Source organism: Antedon bifida, chromosome 1 (assembly GCF_963402885.1).
Source record: "Antedon bifida chromosome 1, ecAntBifi1.1, whole genome shotgun sequence".
Classification (NCBI taxonomy): Eukaryota; Metazoa; Echinodermata; class Crinoidea; order Comatulida; family Antedonidae; genus Antedon; species Antedon bifida.
Genome location: NC_136226.1, coordinates 24,307,743 through 24,330,968, shown reverse-complemented (window position 1 = coordinate 24,330,968; position 23,226 = coordinate 24,307,743). Strand labels below are relative to the sequence as shown.

The 23,226-nt window shown below is 34.5% G+C and overlaps 2 protein-coding genes across 3 annotated transcripts in view; both read right to left on the bottom strand.

The window, feature by feature from the left end:
* Positions 1-23,226, bottom strand: part of LOC144846178 (cell division control protein 6 homolog) — a 38,424-nt gene that overhangs the window by 280 nt on the left and 14,918 nt on the right. The window lies entirely within an intron of this gene.
* Positions 824-22,084, bottom strand: LOC144846152 (metabotropic glycine receptor-like). 2 transcript variants are annotated; one of them, XM_078703525.1, is made up of 9 exons: positions 21,197-22,084; positions 12,221-12,326; positions 10,334-10,564; positions 6,398-6,579; positions 5,782-6,020; positions 4,498-4,636; positions 3,231-3,336; positions 2,471-2,635; positions 824-2,169 (listed from the first exon to the last, which is right to left on the bottom strand). In XM_078703525.1, exons 1-9 carry the CDS (start codon positions 21,976-21,978, stop codon positions 1,771-1,773), a joined length of 2,349 nt encoding a protein of 782 aa, XP_078559651.1. In that variant the 5' UTR covers positions 21,979-22,084; the 3' UTR covers positions 824-1,770. The 2 variants fall into 2 exon arrangements, with proteins under 2 accessions (XP_078559651.1, XP_078559652.1); XM_078703526.1 differs by having other exon boundaries at positions 2,489-2,635.

Genomic DNA, 23,226 nt, shown 5'->3' with positions numbered 1-23,226 from the left:
CTTGTAGATTTTTTCATATTCCTCCTGTAAACCGATATTTACTTGTCCTGCATCCTCAGCACCATTACCGTCCTGATTCTCAACCGGATTGACGTCACCTTCCACATTCCTGGCGTCTTCCTGTATCTGTTCCTCTCTTTGGTCAGCCATAGTTTCAGATGAATCCGGGCAGTGCCTCCAGAATGTTACCCCCGGTTAATGAGTTCAGGAATGTTTTCCTTCGTTGAGAGATCTAAGAATAGTACACAGTAAATGATGACAAGGATTTTATACCAAGATGTTACATTCATAAGTGGCAAATCTTTCATTACCTCAGACCACTTTTGACCCCTGTCACCTTGTGTACTTGGCCTATTCCAAATTGGCCCGGGGGTGTTTATGGGTGTCACAGTAATAAAGGAATTTTCTTGAATTTCAATAGGCATTTTCTGTAAATACATACCTATTATATTTTGCAAAATAAAATATTGTTGATTTTTACCTGTGAATAATCCGCTGACTAAAATCAGTGTAGATAATATATCTCCGGTCTAGAACGAACGTTCCACCAATCAACTTGATGTAGTAGGCCTACATAGGTCTACCCCAGAAATTGAATACACGCCTTAACAAACGTGTATTACACGTGTTTACCTTGATCCAGATTATCTGGATTTGTCCCTACATCCGCTTTTTTTGTACATCCTAGAAAATAGTGAACGGATAATTGAAAGAAAATAGGAATACAAACGAAAAAACTAAAAAGTTATCAATATTTAGAAGATTGAAGATATTTTTAAATGTAAAACAAAACAGGTTATTGAACAAAACACGATTATGACAAACTATGTTTTTATTCATTTATTTACCGATGGGCGATACATTATATAAATAATTTAATATATAATAATAATAAATTATCATAAATACAAGAATTTTAACAATAGAGGTAAACATTTAAAGATGAATTATCTACAATTTTTCCTTTCGACTCTCGATCACCACCTAATGCTAAATGCCGAGTTTTGAGTTTTCCGATTACTCTGATCAGGTTAATCAGGCCCAACATTCTAAAACTCGTTCCTCGGAATAGATTCATTTATCGAGATCACTGCGGTCGAGAATCATTTTTTCCCGCAAAATTGGGATCGGGTGATCTAGGTCATATTTCTACCGAATCGACACCGTGTGAAAGGACCTCTATATATTAACTATACATTTCTCTCTCCTTCTCCCCCTCCCCCACCATAAGCACATCTCTATATCTATCTTGAACATATTGCCAGAATTAAAATCTATAAAATATTGAAGTTATAATAATTATTTTTAGAATCATTATTGTACATTTTTAATATGAACTAAGAGTATTTTATATAATCTTTACAAGGTACTGGTAATGTATAAAAGAGGAAATATATTTTAAAGAATTTTATTTTAACTTTAATTTATATTTATATTGTAGTGATGATTTTAATATAATTTAAGGTGAGTATCTTAATTTGGAAATATATATTTATATATTTTAAAATTACACTGTAATGTTGACATAATAGCTTCGAAAGACTCGTTTTTCCTATCCAGGTTTTAGTACGGTAGCTTCTACAAAACATTATAAAACAAGTAATAAATAGCGTCGGTTAGATGCTTTAGTCGTGGAATCATGTCTTTAAAACATACTTGTCGCTATGCTTCGTCAGTCTGTCTTTCATGTTGATGTTTGTCTAAATAATGTGACGTATTGTTGTAGCCGATTTCTGCGTCTGATTGTCAGTTTAATCGCACATGTCTGAGTCATAGTTTACAAGTCCTGTTATTAGTGAACGAACAGTCTGCCTTATCAGACGACGTTGAGTTGATCTTCTTACGTACAATGGACGGATCGCTCCTGTCCAGTGTAAATTTTCTTCGATTTGATTCTCCTCTGTCTAGGCTATGCAGTCTACTACTTTCGCACATATTTTCGAAGGGTTTCGACAAGCTTTCCGTACTTCTTCCTACGTCTGATGAACGCTCAACTTCACTTTCAGAGTGGTAGCTTTGTGTTCGAAGGCTAGCACCTCTGGATAATTTTCGAGTGTCGCGCCATCTTTTTCCAGTGCTACGTTTTTTAGAAGGAATATGTGGATTATTCTCTTTCATCGAATTTGTCTTGTAAATTTCTAGTTGTGTGTACAGCCTTCGTAACTCTTCCTGTAAAATAAATAGTTACATTTAATTTAAACAGCAGCAATGTCATTTTACTGTGGCTCCAAAAACGGTTGCAAGGCCTAGCAAGCGGTTAAAAACAGACGAGGCAAAGATGCTTTAAATATACATATACATAAAATTGAAAAAAATCGAACTTTAATAAAGGTAAACTGAACTATGGCAGAATATGGGAGGTACAGATCCCCGATATCACCCTGTTAGATGGTTATCAAGCCCCAAGACTAGCGACAAAGCGCCGCCCATAAATTAAAGGATTGGTGGATTGATTCACAATATTTCTTACGGCTACAGTGTCTCTTACACGAACTTCATCCGCGCCAAACGCGTAGTCATTTGCATTTCCAGGATTCCGTTTGGCAGATGCTTGGCACTTGACGTCATAAATTATTCGTGAGTTCATACGTTCTCTGAAGTGGTCGTCATGCAGCAATTTGTAGACCAGCACAAGCTAAATGAAGAACAAGTAAAAGAATGCTATCGACGACTATTCTATTTTACATCCAAGTAGGGTTAAGGTCAACTCAGACAGCGTCGTACGACGAGGCCCGTTTAATGTTCTCCCGACGACCTAAAAACTACGCCGGACGCTATCTAAAAACGACTCGTCCCGTCGGGATTCAACTCAGACGTGACAGCACCGACGAGTCAAGACGTTTCGTACGACGCTGTCTGAGTTGGCCTTTACGCGTCAACCTACCACCTCTGGCCATTCCCAGTCCATATTTCTGTCAAAACCAGCGGTAGCGCAGATACGACCATTTTAATATGTTATCCCTGCCAATTATAATAGCTGTGTAGTTTACATTTTGATAGTCGTCTGCCATCCCACCCACATAGCTTTCATCAATAATTATCAAAGATCGATAAAAATGCCAGAGGCCTCCAGCGTCGGAGGGTCACTTAGGGTCCCTAAACCTGGTCTCTACGTTACGCCACTGCCTGTATAATTACGGTACCTATCTTTTGTATGGAGATCTATACTGTTTATTATTACTTCCATGTTGGTCCAAAACAAAAAACAGCTGCAATTTCGAAACACTAACCTTTGGTAATACAATGATGGAGACCATCACAGTGGTTGTTAGCTGCGACCTTAAAAAGTGGACTAGAAACATCCAATCTGGTTCCATTTCATCCCACGTTAGGAACCTTTAAAAATACAAAAGAAATATAGGGCGTTATTCATAGGGATGTATATAATGTATAATATTTATTATATTATTCAAACCACAATGTAATGTAATGTTTGTCTTAATAGTTTGGTTAATTTTCAGCAGATACACGATCGGTATCACGTCTAGCGACGTTTAACGTCCTGCAGTATCGTCTCTTCTAGCAGCAGCGGCTCGTCCCATGTGAGATACTGTAATACAGGGAGAGTTAAAGGGTTAGCTTAAGTTAATAGGAGTTAGACGCGATACTGCAGAACATTCCACGTCGCTAGACATGATACCGTACGTGAATCGACTGAGAGGCTCTTGGATGGGCGCGCGACAGTGACTACTGTATAATAGATTTATTAACTTTAGTTAATATTGCGAACATTTATGACTGCGCAAATAAGGTCTTAACAGTATCCTTTTTTCACGCTGCTGCTCTAGCCCGCTACGTCACAAGAGATGACTCATTTATAAGCTGAAAGCAAGCAGCAGTTATAGTACTAGACACTGACGTTTTTGCTAAAAAGGATTCTCGACTATAATGTATAGGTCCCAGCTGCTGGACCCAACAAAACGTCTGGGAAAAGAGTCTATGAGGGCTCACGGTTGAACGATTTTGGATTCTTGCCCTTTGATTGGTTGACGCGAATCAACAGATTGAACTGATATAATAATACTGTAATTCGCTGTCAGATAATCATTGAATTATTATCAAAACAGTCCATTTAAGTTTTTGTTTGTAATAGGATACTTCACACTTGAAGTATCTAGGCGTTATGAAGTGACCCCCAGACTTTACCTTAGCAATAAAATAAACTAAAGTGACAGAAATTGAATCTGTTTTTCATATCAAAGTTATTCACTTCTGTAACAAACAAAATAATATTTATTCACGTATAAAAAGAGAAAAGAAACGTTTAATTATAACCTAAAAACCGTTGTCTGACAGACAATTTAAGTATTTTTTGCATCAAATTACATTTTTTCAGGTAAAATAACTATTATGTGACAATAAAATGACACATTCAAAAACAAATTTGAAATAAAAAATATTTTTCAGAGGGACAATATATCTTTAAAACTGTCAATAAGCGAGCAGCGTTTTTTGTAAGAAATGTTTCTTGTTTATTATTAATAATGGTAATCTTACCGTATTATGTATAAAATAAGTGACACGAACGCTTCGTCAAATATAGCCAGGGTGACGTACTTAATCTCATTAAATTCCGAGGGCGCACTCCGCACAAGATAGCATAAATACAGTCCAAACATCAGAAATACAAATTCAACTAAAGGAAAGAAAATCAGACGATATAAACAATGTAACTATTTAAATAAACACAAATATTCCAGTATGTCATAGTTGTATGTATACAAAACTTAACATGAATAAATAATGATAATATTTTCAGAATAATACATGATAATAAAATGTATATAATGATCGATAGACATCTGCATCCTGTGTTTGAGAAAAAAGGTCGAATGTACTATAATGCTTCACGTGATATATAATTATAACTTGTATAATCATAAATATTTATGTATGCTTGGGATTTGTAAACGTAATATCCACACTTATCTCATCATACATACAGTAATGCACGTCGGATATTTTAAGTACTTTTTTTAAACTAGCACGATGGGTTGACAATTTACATATTATTGCGTATTGCGCATACTGTATTTATTATTTCATACGCTTTTCCATCTAACAGAGAGTAACTCGCCAATTACAGGATGGATAAACAGTTTAGAAAATAAGTCTCATATAAGGCGTAGGGAGTGGAGTTGAAACAGTCGTGAGTTACAACCCTGGCACTAGGTCAGGATCGAACCCTGGACCTTGGGATTGGAAGGCAAGCACGTTAATTACAAAGCTACAGCTCCACTATTTCCGTTCTGTTTCTAGCATACTATTCTTACTTAGTTCCTTTCATACCCAATCGAGTTACTATATTCTTAAAATTGCGATGACGTGCTCACATTTACAGTAATTTATTTCTGAACGGTTACAAAATAAGTGTCGATATATTTCAGGCACGATCAAGTGTTTGTTTCTATTTTATTGGCATTCAAAATATCACATAACTACTCGTATCCCCTTCTTTTGAGAAGGATGTACATCTTAAAGATGTTACCGTCTCAAACCGCACATTGCGTTTGAAAAGATAACATGCAACCCATACCATAGCCTACATATTTAAAACTACAAATAAATTTGGTTTCAATGCACATGAAAGAGACTATCACCATATGTGTAACACGTATGGCACGCTAATCAATTCCAACGGCTTTGTTTGAACACCATATGTTTATGTTTTTGTGTTATATGTTGGCCAATTAATTTCTATATTATTATCATTTTGTTAAAAATAAAAGATTTAAAAAACATTTATTTAAATTTAAAAACATCTAGCCTAGGCCTACTTACTGATGCCTAAGACACTGTCCCACCATTCTACGTCGCATGTTTTAAACTGTCTACCGTCAGTAGTATTCCCGTTCACAACCATTTGGTAGTTACAATACCGTGTATCTTCCATCGTTGATACTGTCCACACTGCTAAGTACCCGGATAGTACAAAGATGATCACAAGAATCCATTTGATTAGATCTCTATCTCGCACTAATACCCGAGACGCTGATCGTGTTTGGAAAATTGCAAGCTTCCTGAATTACAAATTTGAGAAATAAAACATTTATTTACAGATTAATAATTGTAAACATCCGAAACATTAAAACTAGGCCTAATAGATATTTGCGCTACTCATTTTATTCATATGAAGAAATCTAAAATAAAATATTGTACTGCAATGTATGAAGTGGACTTTCCAGTGAGAGAATCACAACAAGATGAAAGTGAAAGATATATTTGAACCCATGAGTATGTAACTTGTAACCTTAAGCTCTGCCTACACTATCAGACTGTATATGACAAAAATTGTGATGTGCCCATATATGGAAACGATGACGTCATATCACTACCATATATGGGCACATCAAACTGTTTTTGTCAAACTAGTTTGATAGTGTAGACAGAGCTTTACCTGTATACTTTGAGTACCAAGGTACCAAATGTAACAGCGAATCCAACTTCTCTAAGCCATCGTTGTAAGAAGCAAAGATTATTTGATGGGACATCAAAGTACATTGGTATAAGCTCACAATAAAGTAAGATAGCGCCAAACAAAACCACGATTATCATCCATGGACTGTCATAATTCAACACCTACAAATATATTACAATTTATAAGTAATTTAAATTCACATATATTGATAACACTTATCGGCTATTATACATCTGGGCCTACACGTCACAAACATGAAGATGGCGTCAGAGTCAGCATCAAATTAAACGCACGCATCATTCTAGGTGCACCTGACTCTGTGTAGCCTACTAGGCATATATCTCCAGTATCAGGCAAACTATGTAATACAGTGTCACACATGTATCACATGTGGCGCCTGTACTAAGGTTAGGTTAGGCCAGGCCAATGATACAGGCGTCACATTTTAATACATGAGACACAGTAGTACAAAATTTGTCGATTCCCATTGCTGTATCTCCACACTATCTATTTCCGAAGTATCATAGGAATATTTGGTAATACAGCATCTCATTTATATCACATGTGGTGCCTGTATCCTGTAAGCTTAGGTTAAGTATTAGGTTACTACTAGAGACGTGTGAAACAGATGTGATGTTGTATTACCAAATATTGCTATGATACTTCGGCTGGTCTATGATACTGGACAAATTATACATGCAGTATAACGAGAATCGACAACTGTACTATGTCTCAAAAATGACAACCGAACTCGGTGTATCACACTATTTGTGCTAGCATAAACATGTTATGTGTTATGATAGAACAAAAATTAATACATAATTTATAAATAGGATTAAAATGCATTTTATGGGGCCAACGAGGCATGGATTCCTCCCAATCATATGAGTTCATTATCATCAGAAATCATTATCCTCATTATCGGTAACAAATATTATACAAAATGACATTGACTATCCAAACCAGAGACTTATGTATTATAATACATTACTATTACAATGTTCAACGCCTTCTGTCTTACGACAAATAGGAAAGAAATTTAATCTTAAATGCCATAGATCGAACAAGCATATAAGATTTGCAATAATATTGCGCTAATGCGAGGTACAGCTATCAGGTCCGCGAATTTTCTACCTAACTCTCATTAAGATATGACGTAGCCTAGTACAATTCATTAGCGTGAAAGGATTTTGTTACTTGCCTTACTAATTCACACAATCTCGTAAGGAGCTGGTAATCGCTCGCTTATTGTACTGCGCAGCCCGGTTAAAGTCGTCTAAATTACTGTGGTATTTTTCTGTCTCTGAAGTCAAATCACAATTGCATTCGCCCAGTTAAGCTATAATGAATGCAAATATTTCGGTGTCGATTTGTCGATTACGTGTCTTTTGTGCTAGAATATTGATAGGTCTACATTTTGAACAGTTAGTAGGCATATTATAGTGCACGGTCTGTATACTCTCAATGTTCAGCCGATTCTGCTACTGTCAAGAGGTATCTATCTATAAAACTATAGCAAGTTATACACGTTGCGTATATTGTGTAATGTGACATCAATATGTATCTAATCCGGCCCATTACCCCCGCTTTAATTTCTAAAAATAGGACATTAAGTTCAGCACAATTCTAAAGCCAATGGTCTCCGCTAACTATGCCAAAATCCTGGCTCACAGTACAGAGAAATATAAATGGCAATGCCATGAAATGACAAGTGTCGCATAAAAAACTTAATTGAGACAACAGTGTGTGCCTAATATAAAACACTGCTAATTAAGTTAATCATTCAATCGCGTGTGTGATGTACACGATGTAGAGTGGATTTACTATTTACAATGTTCGATGCCAAGTGCATGGTGATATCAGAAGAAGCCTAATACGTAGAAGCTAATAATTACGACGTGAACAATCTATTAGGAAGATGATTTTACTGGGAGGTGTGTTATTGCGCTAGCCGAGTGGTTAGGACTCTATATCATACAGAACAAGGCCATATACATGGCTGCAGTCGCGTGCTCAAATTTGAGTTAGTGTTTATCGACGACCAACCGACCGATCAACCAACCGACATAGTGAGCTGTAGAGTCTAAAACCTGATAAAAACAACTCCAGTCCACTTAGATGTAAATGAAATGGTACAGTACTTGGTTTAAATATAGGGAGGACAAGGCGGCGTGAAAAGAAACTGGTCACCTAACCACATAATGTTACATTGAGCTCCTAACAGCTAATGTCCCACGTTCATAGAATCCATAGAATTAATAGAATACTATGAATAGCCTGATGAACAATTGGGTTCTCATAGCGGATACAGAGATATTAGGCGAAGTGAGTGAAATGGGTCGTGCTAGTGGCTTTTGAGATTCACATTCCGTGTTAAACTTTAATAATAGGCCCTACATGGACAGGTTGCGCAATATACCTTTTTGAAAAGGTATAAATGTTGGCGCCTTCAATCAGCGTAATTTCCAAGATTAGCATTTCATAAATCTTGGTTCCCACTTAGACCCAACGCAAGCGATTTGACCAGGCGACAAGCGACAATTCGGATACGGACGCTTGTGATTGGTCCAATTACTTGCGTCCTTACGTTATGTTCTTAGTGGGAACCAAGCCTTAGCAACACAGTAGATACATGAGGTAGTTTGTTATAGGTACAGCATTTTATTTGTATAAGAATCTGTTGAGCCCATAGTATCTATGTCATCTAAACTGCCAATTGTTGTATTGTAAACAATCCACTTGACAAGAAATGTCCCGGATTTTAACTTGTATTTACATCCGAACCAACATTTAGTGACGTCATAAGTTATTAAGTCCATTCTAATCTGAATTCGTCGATATTCATCTGCTTTAATGTGCGTTCGTATTTGAGTGCGAGAGAATATATGACGTCACATTTAACCTTTGAATCGATCATCACAGACTAACAAAAGCGTTTTCTATTTGCAGAATAAAACATAAAAAACTCAATGCCTACAGACGTTTTCTATATAATTAAAAAAACACGACAATAAATTCATTAGTTAGTTATTAAGGTAATGAATTAACTAAACAGATAACTCTTTTATTGTCAACTGAGTAAAAACAGCATTATCGGTTTGGTTAGAATAAAGTTAGACATACGTACCAGTTTGCTACTCGTTAGGTTGAAAATATAAAATTGAATTTATCATATCAAAATTCATGGCTTTTATTGATAGCTGATAACATGAATGATATTGGTGTTTTTATATTTGTTAATTATTGAAAGAAGTTAATTAATTAAATTATTTTATTCAAAAGCCACTAGAAAAGTGACGGTTCAATTTCGTGCGACCTACGGTACCCATTTGCCAAATGCGCCGGGATTTGCATGAGGTAGACCTACAGTCTTTTTCTGGGCAATGTATCTAGATTTCCAGTATCATACCTAGGACCATTCCGTAAAATGTCTTTGTTTTACATGTATCATAAACAACAACACTTAACTTAACCTTATATGATACAGGCACCACATGTTTTATTTATTTGTTCCGTAAAATTCCGTAAAATGTCCTTTGTTTTACATGTATCATAAACAACAACACTTAACTTAACCTTATATCCACATGTTTTATTTATTTGTTATTTTCAATCTTTCGACAATCAGACACAAACAAGTTGAACGGGGCTGTCGAGGTAAAGCAACAGTTTAAAAAACTGTCATGACGTGCTTAACCAAACCCACGTCAACAATACATTTAAACAAACAAAATGCAATACTTAACAAAACATAAAACAAATAAAATACAGTACAAAAATTACATTAGAGATAGATAGATATGTGATGCTGTATTACGAAATTTTCCTATGTTACTGGAAAAATATTATTGTAGTGTATAATGGAATCTTTGTTTTGTATGACACAGGTAAAATAAAAATGATTGAATGCTGTACCTTTAAGCGTCTAAACCATCTGACCATTACGATGAGAACAAGTACATATACTACACACAACATTTGTAAGCCAAGTATACAGGCCCGAAACACCATTCGATTTGAGGCATAGACGACAGCACAGCCTAGCGATACAGAGTTATTCTCGTTCGCCGACAGGTGTTCTCCACTGATGTTACACTTGCATGCATATGATCCCAGTTTAAATCCATTATTAGACCTGAAGATACACTATACAGAAAAGAATAACATTTAAAAATAATTATATGGTGAATATAAAATGGTTAGCATCATCATCATCATCATGATCATAATTATCATCATCATCGTTATCATCATCATCATCATCATCGTTATCATCATAATCATCATCATCGTTATCATCATCATCTTCACCATTACCATCATCACCATCATCATTACCATCATCATCATCGTCGTCAATCAATCATTAATGATCTTAATCTTACATTTTGTGTACTTTCCTTCATATTCATATAATATAATATTATTTTTTATAACCTGCATTACTTCTTATTTTTAATATTTTAAATAAATGAGGTACGGTGACGTCCACGAATCTAATTTAGTAATAATCATTAAAATTATATTGTTACTTTAATTTCGTTTTTAATATTGATTTTGTCTAATTATGCATGGTGCAATGCACTTGATTGCGATCATTTTTGTTTATTGAATCTGGATTAATAGAAGTCGGAATGGTGCTTAATCAATAATGCAACGTATCGGTCTTCTTCGTATTTTTAATACACTAACATTAATATTCAATTTTGTTTTAGTGTTGGGCTATGTAATTTAGCTTCTAATGTGTTTGGAATGCCTCGGGTTAAACACCGTTATTGGGATTGGAATTCTAGCAGTTTAAAGTATTTTTGATTAGATTAGTTCAAGATTCTAGTATACGGACTTTGTACAGCATAACACAAAGTAGGCCTATAATGCATCCAATTAAAGGGCAACATTACAGGGAAGATGAATATATATGTATAGGCATACACGTGAAACTCCACTTTCGATTGGGGCATTATTGAGCCATGTATTGACTAGTAGACCTAGTTTGCCACACAAGTGTATTTCATAAGCATTTTATAGTTTTATTTTGGCGATCACATACCAAATGCGATCAATAATTAGAAGTGGTGTTGTTTGGAAAATTGTATTTGTCAAACATTTAATGTATCAACAACATTAAATGCAAAAACATGCGTGGTTTATATACAATCATTAATAACTCAGAAGATAATAATACATATTTAATATTGCCTGTCTAGTCTAATTCATCAATATGTCTAGGAATAGACATATTAATTGGATATTACTAATAGTATTGATGTATATTTTCCTCGCAATTATTGTTTTCACACAGCGTATTGCTTTGTAAAGATTGCTTGAATTATTTGCATAGTCATCATCATCATCATCATCATCATTATTATCATCATCATCATCATCGTCGTTATCATCGTCATCATCTTATTGTCGTCATCGTCGTCCTCATAGTCGTCGTTAAGGTTATCGTCACCATTTTCGTCTTCGCCATCGTCATAATTTTCGTCGTCATAGTTGTCGTCATCGTCTTCGCCATCGTCGTCTTCGCCGCCGTCATCACCATCGTCGTCGTATTCGCCATCGTCGTAATCGCCGCCGTCATCACCATCATCGTAATTGTCCTCATCATCGTCGTCATCGTCTTCGCCATCGCCGTAATCGCCGCCGTCATCATCATCGTCGTCACCGCCATCGTAGTCATCATCATCGTCACCGCCATCTTCGCCATCATCATCATCATCGTCACCGCCATCGTCGTCATCATCATCATCATCATCACCACCATCGTCGTCGTCATCATAGTCACCATCATCCTACCTCAGAACCTTCTGGACATTGATGAGTTCCACTGAATTTACTATGAACATCATCACATTGGTTAATATCTATCCCGTCCAAGGTAATGTCAACTGTAACGATACCTCTGAAAAAGTAATGTAAAAATAGTCAACGCATTCATATTTATATCATTAACAACGAAATGTAGGCTATGGTTAAAAAGTGTAGTTTTGTGGATCAATTGGTATCATATTATCATATAATAAAATAATGTCAAATAATATAGCATCAATTTAAGTATAATAGTACGGTACTTGAAGAAGATTTTACTGGGATTATGAAACATTTACAATAATAATATCACATCTACAAAACAATCAATATTAAACAACGCTATTATTATAAATTTTATATAGTAACTTTTAAGATTAGACTAGTATAAGTATTCAATTGAAAACAAAGGCACTTAAATGTAGCTTTACTAGAAACAAAGGCATTATATGTTAATGACTGGACAACTGTCGTTTTTTTATGTTAGTCCACCAGTCGGCGTTTCGATTTTTGTCCTGGAGTTTTAAGCTCAAGTAGTATACGTATGAAACGCCATATGTGCCAAATTATTTATCTTTTTGACTAATATTAAGTCAAAACTCCGTCCGGAACCCAGACTACCTTTGTAGATACAGTATAAAGATTTTTGTTTTATTTCATCAGTTCAACATCGTTACAACTGGTGATTCAAATATAGCTGCTATTCTGTCTCTAAACCTTGCGTGACCAGCTATTATTAAAATTCACATAACAAACTGGAAAATGTATAGATCAGGCCTCATCGCTTACCCGATTATTGAATGCATATTACGCATGTGATTAGGCCTTTATTGTTTAAATCAAAACATAATCGTACCAAGTAGGCCTTCATTAAAAAAAAATGGTTTACAGACGAGAGAGAAAAATGGTTCCGGTACAATTGCTTTTCCCCATGGCAAACAAACTAAGATAGTTCATACTAGTAGTTTTACTTCTAAAATTAATAGAGATTATACTTAAAGTAATATATTCCCTTTGCTTCCAAATATCTGTAATGGTTCTGGGCTGTAGGCCTAATCTGCGAGGTCTCATCATTAAGGAACGTACTCAATATTACGCGATTTTTGTGTACGTTTCTGTCTTCGGTGTTAAGCTTTATCTATTCTAATTAGGCCTACATTACATACCCTGAACTTACTAATGTCTCCTTAAGTATAAAGAGTAGTTACCTAATACTACGGCTCGTTAGCTTTTGTCTTGAATATATATAACAGTATTCATTAGCATTATGTACAAGGGATACTGCGTTTAGTTTAACACAATATATGCATATGCATAAAAACACGACTAAGACCAAATAACGTAAATCTAAGGAAATGCTTCAGCTAATATTGTGATTAAAATACAGTAACAATACGTACATTATTTTGTGTAAGCCTACATCTAATGTATATAGTATTAATGTTATTAATATACATTTTAGAATTTAATGCTGAAAATGTAATACTATTTCCATTTTAAATTGGCAAATAAAATGAAATCTGAAATGTAATGATGTAGACATATCCACTCATGACTTAGATGTTACACTTGAACTAGGAATACATGCTTCTCCCCAAGTATCACACCAATAATCTAAAGCAACTGTTTTTGTTTTTTTGTGCTTTACATTATTTTATGTAGGCCTAGGCCTGGCCAAGGAACTGTTTTTGATTTTGTACTTGACATTATTTTTGTAGGCCTGGTCAAGTGGAGTAATGCGCAGTATTGGCTGCTGCGCCTTGGTGGTGTTGTAGTAAGTAGGCCTATAGAACCAGTCGCTACTCATAAATATAGTTTGATCAACCACTTATCACTACCGAACTTGTCCACCAGAGTCGATGTAATCGCGTTTATGAAACCACGTTTTAAAATGACGCGCAGCGTCAATTTGTCGGTATGTTTCCAATTTTACTTTAGTACTGTTATCTTGCCTATTCAAGGTTGTTCTAGACAAAACGTTAAGTCGATCATTATCGGTAATTTGCCTCCGACGAAGTCACAATTTCTCGAAATTTGAGATGCTAAGATTATGCTGGAAATGTTTAATGGCGTTATTCGTAGCATTTCCCGTCCCAAAAGACCAATCTGCTTAATACAGAACAATATCAGGTATTGCATCTTCATTTCGTATGTAGAGTCGCTACTGTTTACATCAAAGTCACAGTACAAGTCGTAATTTAATCAATCAAATACAAGTTATATTGTACATTCACTCCAAAAAAAACATAGTTTCTTTTCAACATCTTATTACAACCATTGCAAACACGATTCAATGTTTTTTCATTCTTCATTCTACAATTAGAAGTCTTCATATAGTCATTGTGTGCAAAACCGATCCGCCGATTAACAAAAACCACATAATCATCGCCGTACATCAAGTTCACGACTATCTTAGTAACAGTAGCATTATTTTGTTTCATTTCAAATAAACTTCATTCATAATCTCGGCCAAAAAGGTATACAAAATCAGTTGTTCATAACGAAATAAAAAAATACGTATGGAATTCAAAATCCTTTACAGATCCATTTCACGTGAACTTAGTTTTATTTATGATTCATATTGTAAATAAAGATTACTTTTGTCATGATACATTTAAATGTGGTCTCATGGCACTTAATATTTCATTTCATTATTTACGATATCTTTATTGAGTATACGGCAGTGAATGATATATGCATACGGGGAACCGACCGACGCACCTATACGTATCTGTCCTACAAACCATGGTGGAATAGGTGTGCGTCGGACGGCGCCCCGTAATTATAGCCTACCAAAACTACGGAAAATTGAAGTACTGTATAAAGAAACCTTGTTTTGCAAGATTCGAACACAGTCACCTACGCTTACATATAGAGCGGGCATCATAAAAGTAGGCAGTTACTAGAACTATATACGGTAGGCCTACACTATTCCAACTCTACTAATGTCATGCTATTGTTTATTCAATTGATACATATTCTAATTAGCGTTGTTGCGTAGACTGTAGGCTGTATAAATCATAGAAACAACGCATTTTGAAAATTTGAAACATTATCTCATAAATCGATAATCGTATAGAGCATTATAACTCATCTATGCCTTAGGTCCTTACCTTACGTTATATTTATGTTGGCCAATCTATACAATGTGAAGGTTAGGCTAAAGTTCTCTAATCATAATATTTTGCACGCCCTCGCTCATAAAAGCATAATTTATTATGACCCTGATCATTTTACAAATGTCAAACACTGAAATCTAAAATCGATTACCAGTTTTAAAAACTTAATTCTTATGACGTCGTATTTCCAATAACTGTATGCTTAACGACTCTAGTGAAATCAGAAAACTATTATAATGCATATTAGAATATTTATAAAAATCGATATTGCTAAATTGTCTAATGTTGTCTTGTTGTTTCTGCATAGAATATTGATCATCTGTCAGTCTTGGCGTATATACGGAAAACGTCTGTCGAATTGATCAATATGAACACGATATTTAATTAAAATAACCATTTGACGTCACAAAGTTGTACGTGCTAACATTTTAATGATATTTATATACGGAATCTACGAAATGTAAATATAATTTGGGTTAAATGATTGCCTTAGAGCGTAACAAAATAAACTAACATCACATCTATACAAACTTGTGACAACAATGGAAGACGCCAGAGCATGAAACTGATATGTAAATGGCATTACTTTAATAAGCGACAATTGGAAATTAATTACTCTGGAGTTTTAAGTGACTATTAACTATCCTTGTAAACGACAAAACGTTTTCGAATCTTGTCATTAAAGCTTGGTTCCCACTAGGCACAACGCTAGTGAGTTGACCATTCACACGACAGTTCGGATGCGTCGTGATTTATCAAATTACTTGCGTTGCGATTACGACGTCCTTGCGTTGCGTATAGTAGAAACCAAGCGTAATATACAATAAATAATAGTATCTGCTGGATTAGTTTAAAAAAGATCAGCCCTTCAGATGAGACATGTAAAGGGGAACCGTCCGTAGCATGACCTAATACCTATCTGTCATGAAACATAGGTGTTTCATGACAGATAGGAATAGGTGTGCGTCGTACGATAGGCCTACAGATTCCAACTCGACTAATAAAATCGTTGCTGGGTTAGTTATCTACTGGGTTAGTTAAAAAAAGATCAGCCCTTTGGATGAAACGTGTAAAGGTTGCATGCAGATATTTAAATATAGCCTACCTATGCAATACGATAACTGCCAGATTGGCAGTGAACATTGGGAACACGTGGTATATAAGCCCATTTATATTATCATTAAGTTAGGCCTCCCTGGTTAGATCGATGCCATAAAAATGCTCTTCTAGATTTTAACAATATCAATTCTCTGTGAGCATGAGCGTTGAGAACTTGCTCGTTCCACTGAAAACAAAGCATCACGTAAGGACCCGACACAACTCTCAGAATGTATTAAACAATATTAATTTCATTTTAGATGTCATTGATGTGTGCCAGTCATAATTACTAGGAATGTGTTTTTAACCCACTTAAACATCTGTCTATTAAAATCAATATCATGTTATAAACGAGGTTGAACATTGTTGGCTACCCGTACCAAATGGAATTTAAAATAATAGGTTAGATTGCGCGCGCAAATCATGTTCTGTTATGTTAAACATTTAAAACAGCAATTGAATTTGTTTAATTATTTAATAATATAAAATGATATCACTCCTGGCTTATTGTTACGTGTTTGGTTCAGTTGCTATAAATTGACTCTAAACTGAATTTACTTGAGAATGAATACCTTAAATTACGATAGTACTGCTTTAAATAGTCAAACTGAACCTAACCTCACTTCCGATTTTCATTGTAAATTTAGAAATTTAAAGGGAGTGGGGTGGGTCCTCTTGGATCCGCCTATGATGTGTACAGTATAGTTACAAATGGATGTCAACTTGCACAAACCAGGAATGAAAACGTTCTATTATACATAGGGCCTATTCTTTGTGTTATGCGTAATGAATGAGTTGGAATTATTACGGTATCATTCAACTTCAACAAAATTGAGCAAGACATGAAGAGGGCTAACGGAGGATAAAGGAGCCTTGGGTGATGATCAACTACTGAATCCCTCCCCCCACCCCTTTTAAAAAAAATAATTCCATGGGCCCGTGTAGCACAACTCACGATGGCCATCATGGAGAAATATCTCACTGAACACTGAAACAGAAGAGTCTAGGCCTACTAAGTGGTATAGTAGGAGATTAATAGATGATACATAGTAATTCTATTTAAAGCATAGAAAAACAATCATTCTAGGCTTGGATTTAATTCCAGGTAAAATTATTATTCTCCTAATGCGACAAACGACACCCAGGACATTATCTATGACGTTAATTGAATTTACAGTTGTTAATATTATAATCTGGTATACGATACGTATACACAAGTTAAATTTACAAAGCAAAAACATACCATGTCAAAAAAACTTGCTTTTAGTGTCACTGGCAATAATACAAGCACTACGTAGGCACGATGCTTTTATTTCAGTCTGTAAGGTGTGTGTGTGTGAGAGGGGATGTTGTGAGGGGGAGAGAGAGGGGGAATGAAGGTCTTTTGGGTGTTTCTCAACTGGGATGTATGGGACTGCTGGATCCCAGCAACGCACATATTCGATGTGGCAAAGAATGCAATGTAGTTTATCTGCATATACTATTATCGATTACTGTTCATTTGACTTATTAATTGATTTTTTTAATTAACAGATTGTGAGGAAACAATAGCAATGTTTTGATGATACGGGTTCGAATAGTATGGTCTCACTGCAGGCTATAGTAAACATAAAATTACCAGAAAACGCTTTACGAAGTGTCATTTATAATGACTACGTTTGATCGACAGGTGTAATTAAAATATTAATCATAATTAAAATTGGTTAAATAAATAAACCCTCACTCGTCATAAATAAATATTAACATTAACAAATAAGGAATAATCACAATAATGATTATTATTTACCAAAAATATTATAGTTTAAACATTCGTGTAATCGCAACCTCGTAATTCAAGTCATATAAGGCTACAGCAATGCATATACTTGTAGACAATTATGTAAATTTATGCAAATTATATAAGCGTTCAAATTAAAAATAATCTACGTACCGTCACTTTCCATAATTGTATATTAGCATTATTATAGTGAGTAATTAAACCTACAAACAGATGGTATCCGACAACAATACCGCTGTATTGAATTTCATTTGGAATAAAAACTTCGTATATAGATTTACACTGTCATCAACACAATGACAACACTCCCCGCCCCTAACCCTCACATCACCCTATCCAATCGCAAACTTCCTCTTTGAGAAGAATATAGGCCTAGGCCTACTCGTTCCCATCATATTTTTATCTTTATCCTAATATCTATAATTTATTACGATGCTCCGTTAAGAGGCATACCTCTAATACTTAATGCAGAATAAGCCTACTGTTTTTTTATGTATATTTATAGACTGGTGCATCTTAATTCATTATAATTATAAAATATACAAATACATATTTTGTATGTGCTGTCAATGATAGTCGATCGCCTTAAGGCCTCATACACAATGTTTTTAACAGTAGGAAATCGCATGCTGTTTAAATGGATAGAGAGGCAGCCAGGGTATGCTAAACACGGTAATGTTTATATTACTAACTGTCAACACAGTTTCAATTACCAACTATTAATGTTTACTATACTCACAGACAGAAATTCATTACTTGAGTATCTGGCTGATAATGTTAATATTATTATTGTAAATATTATCATTATTTATATAATTAATATTGAATTATTAATGATAATAAATATACCACTATGTTATACTATGCATAGCTTATAGGCCTGTTCTTTAAATGTTGGGCCTAATGCTGTGTTAGCTAATCGTTCCTTTGAAACCACATAATTATGATAGGCCTAGCACATCGAGATTTTGGCATGGGTTTGTGCGTTTATAGTATGATTAGCATGGATAATAATAGTATACACCTGCTTATGATTCCGGACCCCTAAGCATACCAAGGAGAATCATGGAGGTATAAATATATATTATTTTATACCTCCATGGGAGAATCATGCTATTTTATGGAATTAATTAGGCCTAAATCAATCAAAAAATGGATAGGAGTAATTGAAAAGAATATTAAAATTTGAACATTCCATTTCAAACGTTTTACTGCGAGAATCTTGCTTCATGTGTCACCTATTAACATTGAAAAGAATAATAGACATAAAGCTACTACGACTTCTTACTACTGTATCGGCCTATCTATGTTTTCATTTTAAAGTAATTACTGTTACAAAAACGATACCCATGCATGGTAGCTCCATTGGCCAGGCTATAATTAACATAATTACTATATCATATATAACAACAGTATCTGTCTATAAATAGCTATGTAGTATTTATTACTGTTCCTGATGACAATTGGCAATCCTTTCAGTGTTCTACACTTGCAGTTTTAAATTAAACTGGCTTTAAACACATAATGCTCTCGAATAATTAATATGTCGTGTCGTTACATTTATGATGTTGATAATAAATTATGAATTTTATACGGCGAATATTTAAATGTTAGCACATCTATCTATTCCTCTGTGTATTAGTTCAATCTAATATTCAATTAGAAACGATGTTATTATCATTATTATTATTATTGTTTCTTAGTACTCTTGTTATTTTTTACCAATTGCTTTCATATAGTATTTATTATAATTACATGGCATTTTATTTATTATTAATATTGTTGTTGTATTATATATATAATATATAAATTGTTACTGAAATAAATATTACAGTGATACCTATCAATCAAACGACCGTTTAGACTGGAAACGACTGTCGTGACAGTTTCCTGACAAAGTATAGAAAAAAAAGCACACACACAATGTAGCTAATTCGAGCAAGCGTCAGGTCTGTTCACACACATTTCTCAATTAAAATAATTCGTAATTGCTTCGTCCCAAGAATGTTTTGTACTTTTATACGTTTAAAAGAACTCGTTTGAAGGTGATCAAGATAACGAATAAGGATTAGGCAAACCTGTTTTTCACACCAGATTATCATATTTTAAAAATTGTCCATAAGGCGACATGCAATTTTCAATTTATAACTATACCAGGAAACCATTTTAAAATTGATTTCAATGTAATGACATTTGAATAGGCCGAAAGTTGATGACACTTCCAATTGTTACCAATGATATCTTAATGAAGGTCGAACACACGGAAAGATCAATCAGCTATGTTAATGTTATTGTAAATCATTAATGTATCTGTTGATTGTATCAATCAATCGATTACTTACTTAATCAATCAATCACTTGATCAATCGATAACTTGATCAAACGATCACTTGATCAATCGATTACTTAATTAATTGATCTATTGATATATATATATATATCACTAGATATCGATCACTTTGATCAATTTTTTAGTCATTCATTCACATCTTATATAATTGCTAAAACGTCTGGACATCGATGGTAACAAGCGGCTGGATCACCAAGTACACATCTCATATTAACATAGAAAACATTATCGATATCATGAATGTCAATGTGTTACCATGATTTGACTTGGAAGCTACTGAAATTATAATACAACGTGGCATACAACCTACTTATCATTAAATAGTGATAATAACGTAAGCTATCAAGCAAAATGGGCAAGAAATAACAAAAGCTTTCTGAAAGCAAAAGTATGTTCTTTACGAATGATGTTATTATAATTTTACACAGAAGACATTGCATGTTATTCACGGTTATGACGTGTGGTTCCTTATGAACATATGTAAATATTCTAGGATTTACGATAGGAAAAATACATGACTGTATGGAAATATAAATTCGTAAAGTTTCTACATGATTGCATTTAAATTAGTATCAGCCTAATTTCTCTCGGTTGAACTTGTATGAAGAATGTATACCTACCCACATGAATTATTTCTGAATATGAACGGCACAGCGTATGTAATAATCCAAATACCACTTTTTGAGCAATCTAAGTAGGGTTCCGACCATTCGCCGTCACTTCTTACGACGTGTGGATACAATGTCATTCGATTTTCATTATACATGTGTTTCTCCTCGTATTTTTCTCCAATTCCTTCAAACTTTGGCCTATAAACACTATCTAATTCCATAAGATTCGAACTCGTGTTTGAAACATACTTACACGCTGTAACATCCGAAACTACACAAACTTGCAAAGTATTATTCTTTATATGTTCATTAATATCATTAGACTTATCGATATGTTCTACAGTGTTACCTAATACTACCTGATAGAATTTTGGCCAATCAGTTTGACCCCCGTTTTTATGCATTGAATTTATAAGATTTGCCGTTTCTAACGCAGCATTTGTAGCAATTTCAAAAAGATCTTCTGCAAAAATGATAAGATTTGAAGTTTGTATTTTCGTCTCGTAATTCTCTGTCGAACAATCTATTGATAATAATTCCCGTACGAGGCCCGTATTGTCAGATATAGTTGATCGTCCTGTACGAATAGCAGTATTTTTACGATTTGACTGAACAACATTCAACGCTACATCCCATGGATTTCCTCTGCTAAAGAAAGTCTCCCGCTGAAAGCTAACATCTTTTTTATCGTTTTCTCCGGGCGGGCCATGGGCGGATGATGACTGATGAAACAAAACATGAACAAATAAAATCTCCAGGTATAGACATATTTGAGCTACATTTAACGTCATGTTGATATATTTTACAATCGATGAGACTTGATATGAAAATACCGCAACGCGCGGGTCGCGTGGGGAGCACTCGATTCAATGTCAGCAGTCAGTTGGCTGCAATCTCACACACACACTCGCTGCTACTGTTAGACGATAATGATATGTGGCTTTGGTGTAGCTATATTCTGGAGGTCAAAGTTGCCAACGCAATAATATCTCGTTTACGATCGCAAGGGTTTAGACAAATGAGTATCATCTAGGTATACGTATAGGCCAACGTTACGATGAAATCCCACGATGTCATTGGCAACCTACGCGTGTCTTTTAATACGAGGAATTAGCGCTTCACGTTAATCACCAAGCTAGCGGATTAGAATAATGTCATTAATATGGACGGTAATCTGCTAATTGTGTAAATAAATTAATATTTAGCCTAGATAAATAGCTATTTTTAGAGAATCATATTCATTTTGTTATTAATAATATACCTAATGATGTTAAAGTAGGCGACACGTAAAACATGTTCAATTTTCGAATGCAATAATACAAATCGTCATAAAATATTTTAGGCTTAGAATTAAAATGTAATAATGAATAATGTATTGCTTCCTTTATTTTAATAAATATGCTAGAAATGTATGCCGGAGAGAACATCGCAAATGTTGCTCACTGACTTTATGATAATGAGAATGGTAGCCAAACAGACAGTGCATGAAGTATTGGTAATCGATACAAAACATATCGTATAATTGCAATTATTAAAGTAAACACATTAACGCTGTTAGGTCATAATTGGCGTTAAATTTAAAGTGAACTTATGGTATTTCCATAGCGGCACAATTGAATACACCACACTTTCAAATAATTTTGCATTTAATTAGGGCCTATAATGTAATAACAATTAACAAACTGAAGTGAAGGTAGGCCTACCTTCCAAGCAAGATGGGCCAGACATTTTTTTTAAATCTTCTTACGTCACTGTAGCAAAGAATAAACTATAATACGAATACATGTCGTTGATATAGTGGTTCAGTTTATTTCATAAACAAAATAATTACAGTGCACATATACCGTATCGTAGTTACAATTCTATCTCAGTACATTTGGCTTTAGATTTGATCAGTACCACACACAATCTTTGTTTATTCAGGGATTAGTTAAATTAATTAAATCAATTAATTAATTTCACTCTTCCCTGGTTTATTTCTAAATTTTAAGGGCGAAAGAAAACATAAGGTATAGGCCTACTTGGTATCGTAGGTTAAG

Coding starts and splice junctions, on each gene's coding strand:
- LOC144846152 (XM_078703525.1), bottom strand. CDS start 21,978: ATGACGTTAAATGTAGCTCAAATATGTCTATACCTGGAGATTTTATTT. Junction 6,021..6,397: donor TTGGTACTCAAAGTATACAG/GTAAAGCTCTGT, acceptor TTTGTAATTCAG/GAAGCTTGCAATTTTCCAAA. Junction 2,170..2,470: donor GTGTAAGAGACACTGTAGCC/GTAAGAAATATT, acceptor TTTATTTTACAG/GAAGAGTTACGAAGGCTGTA.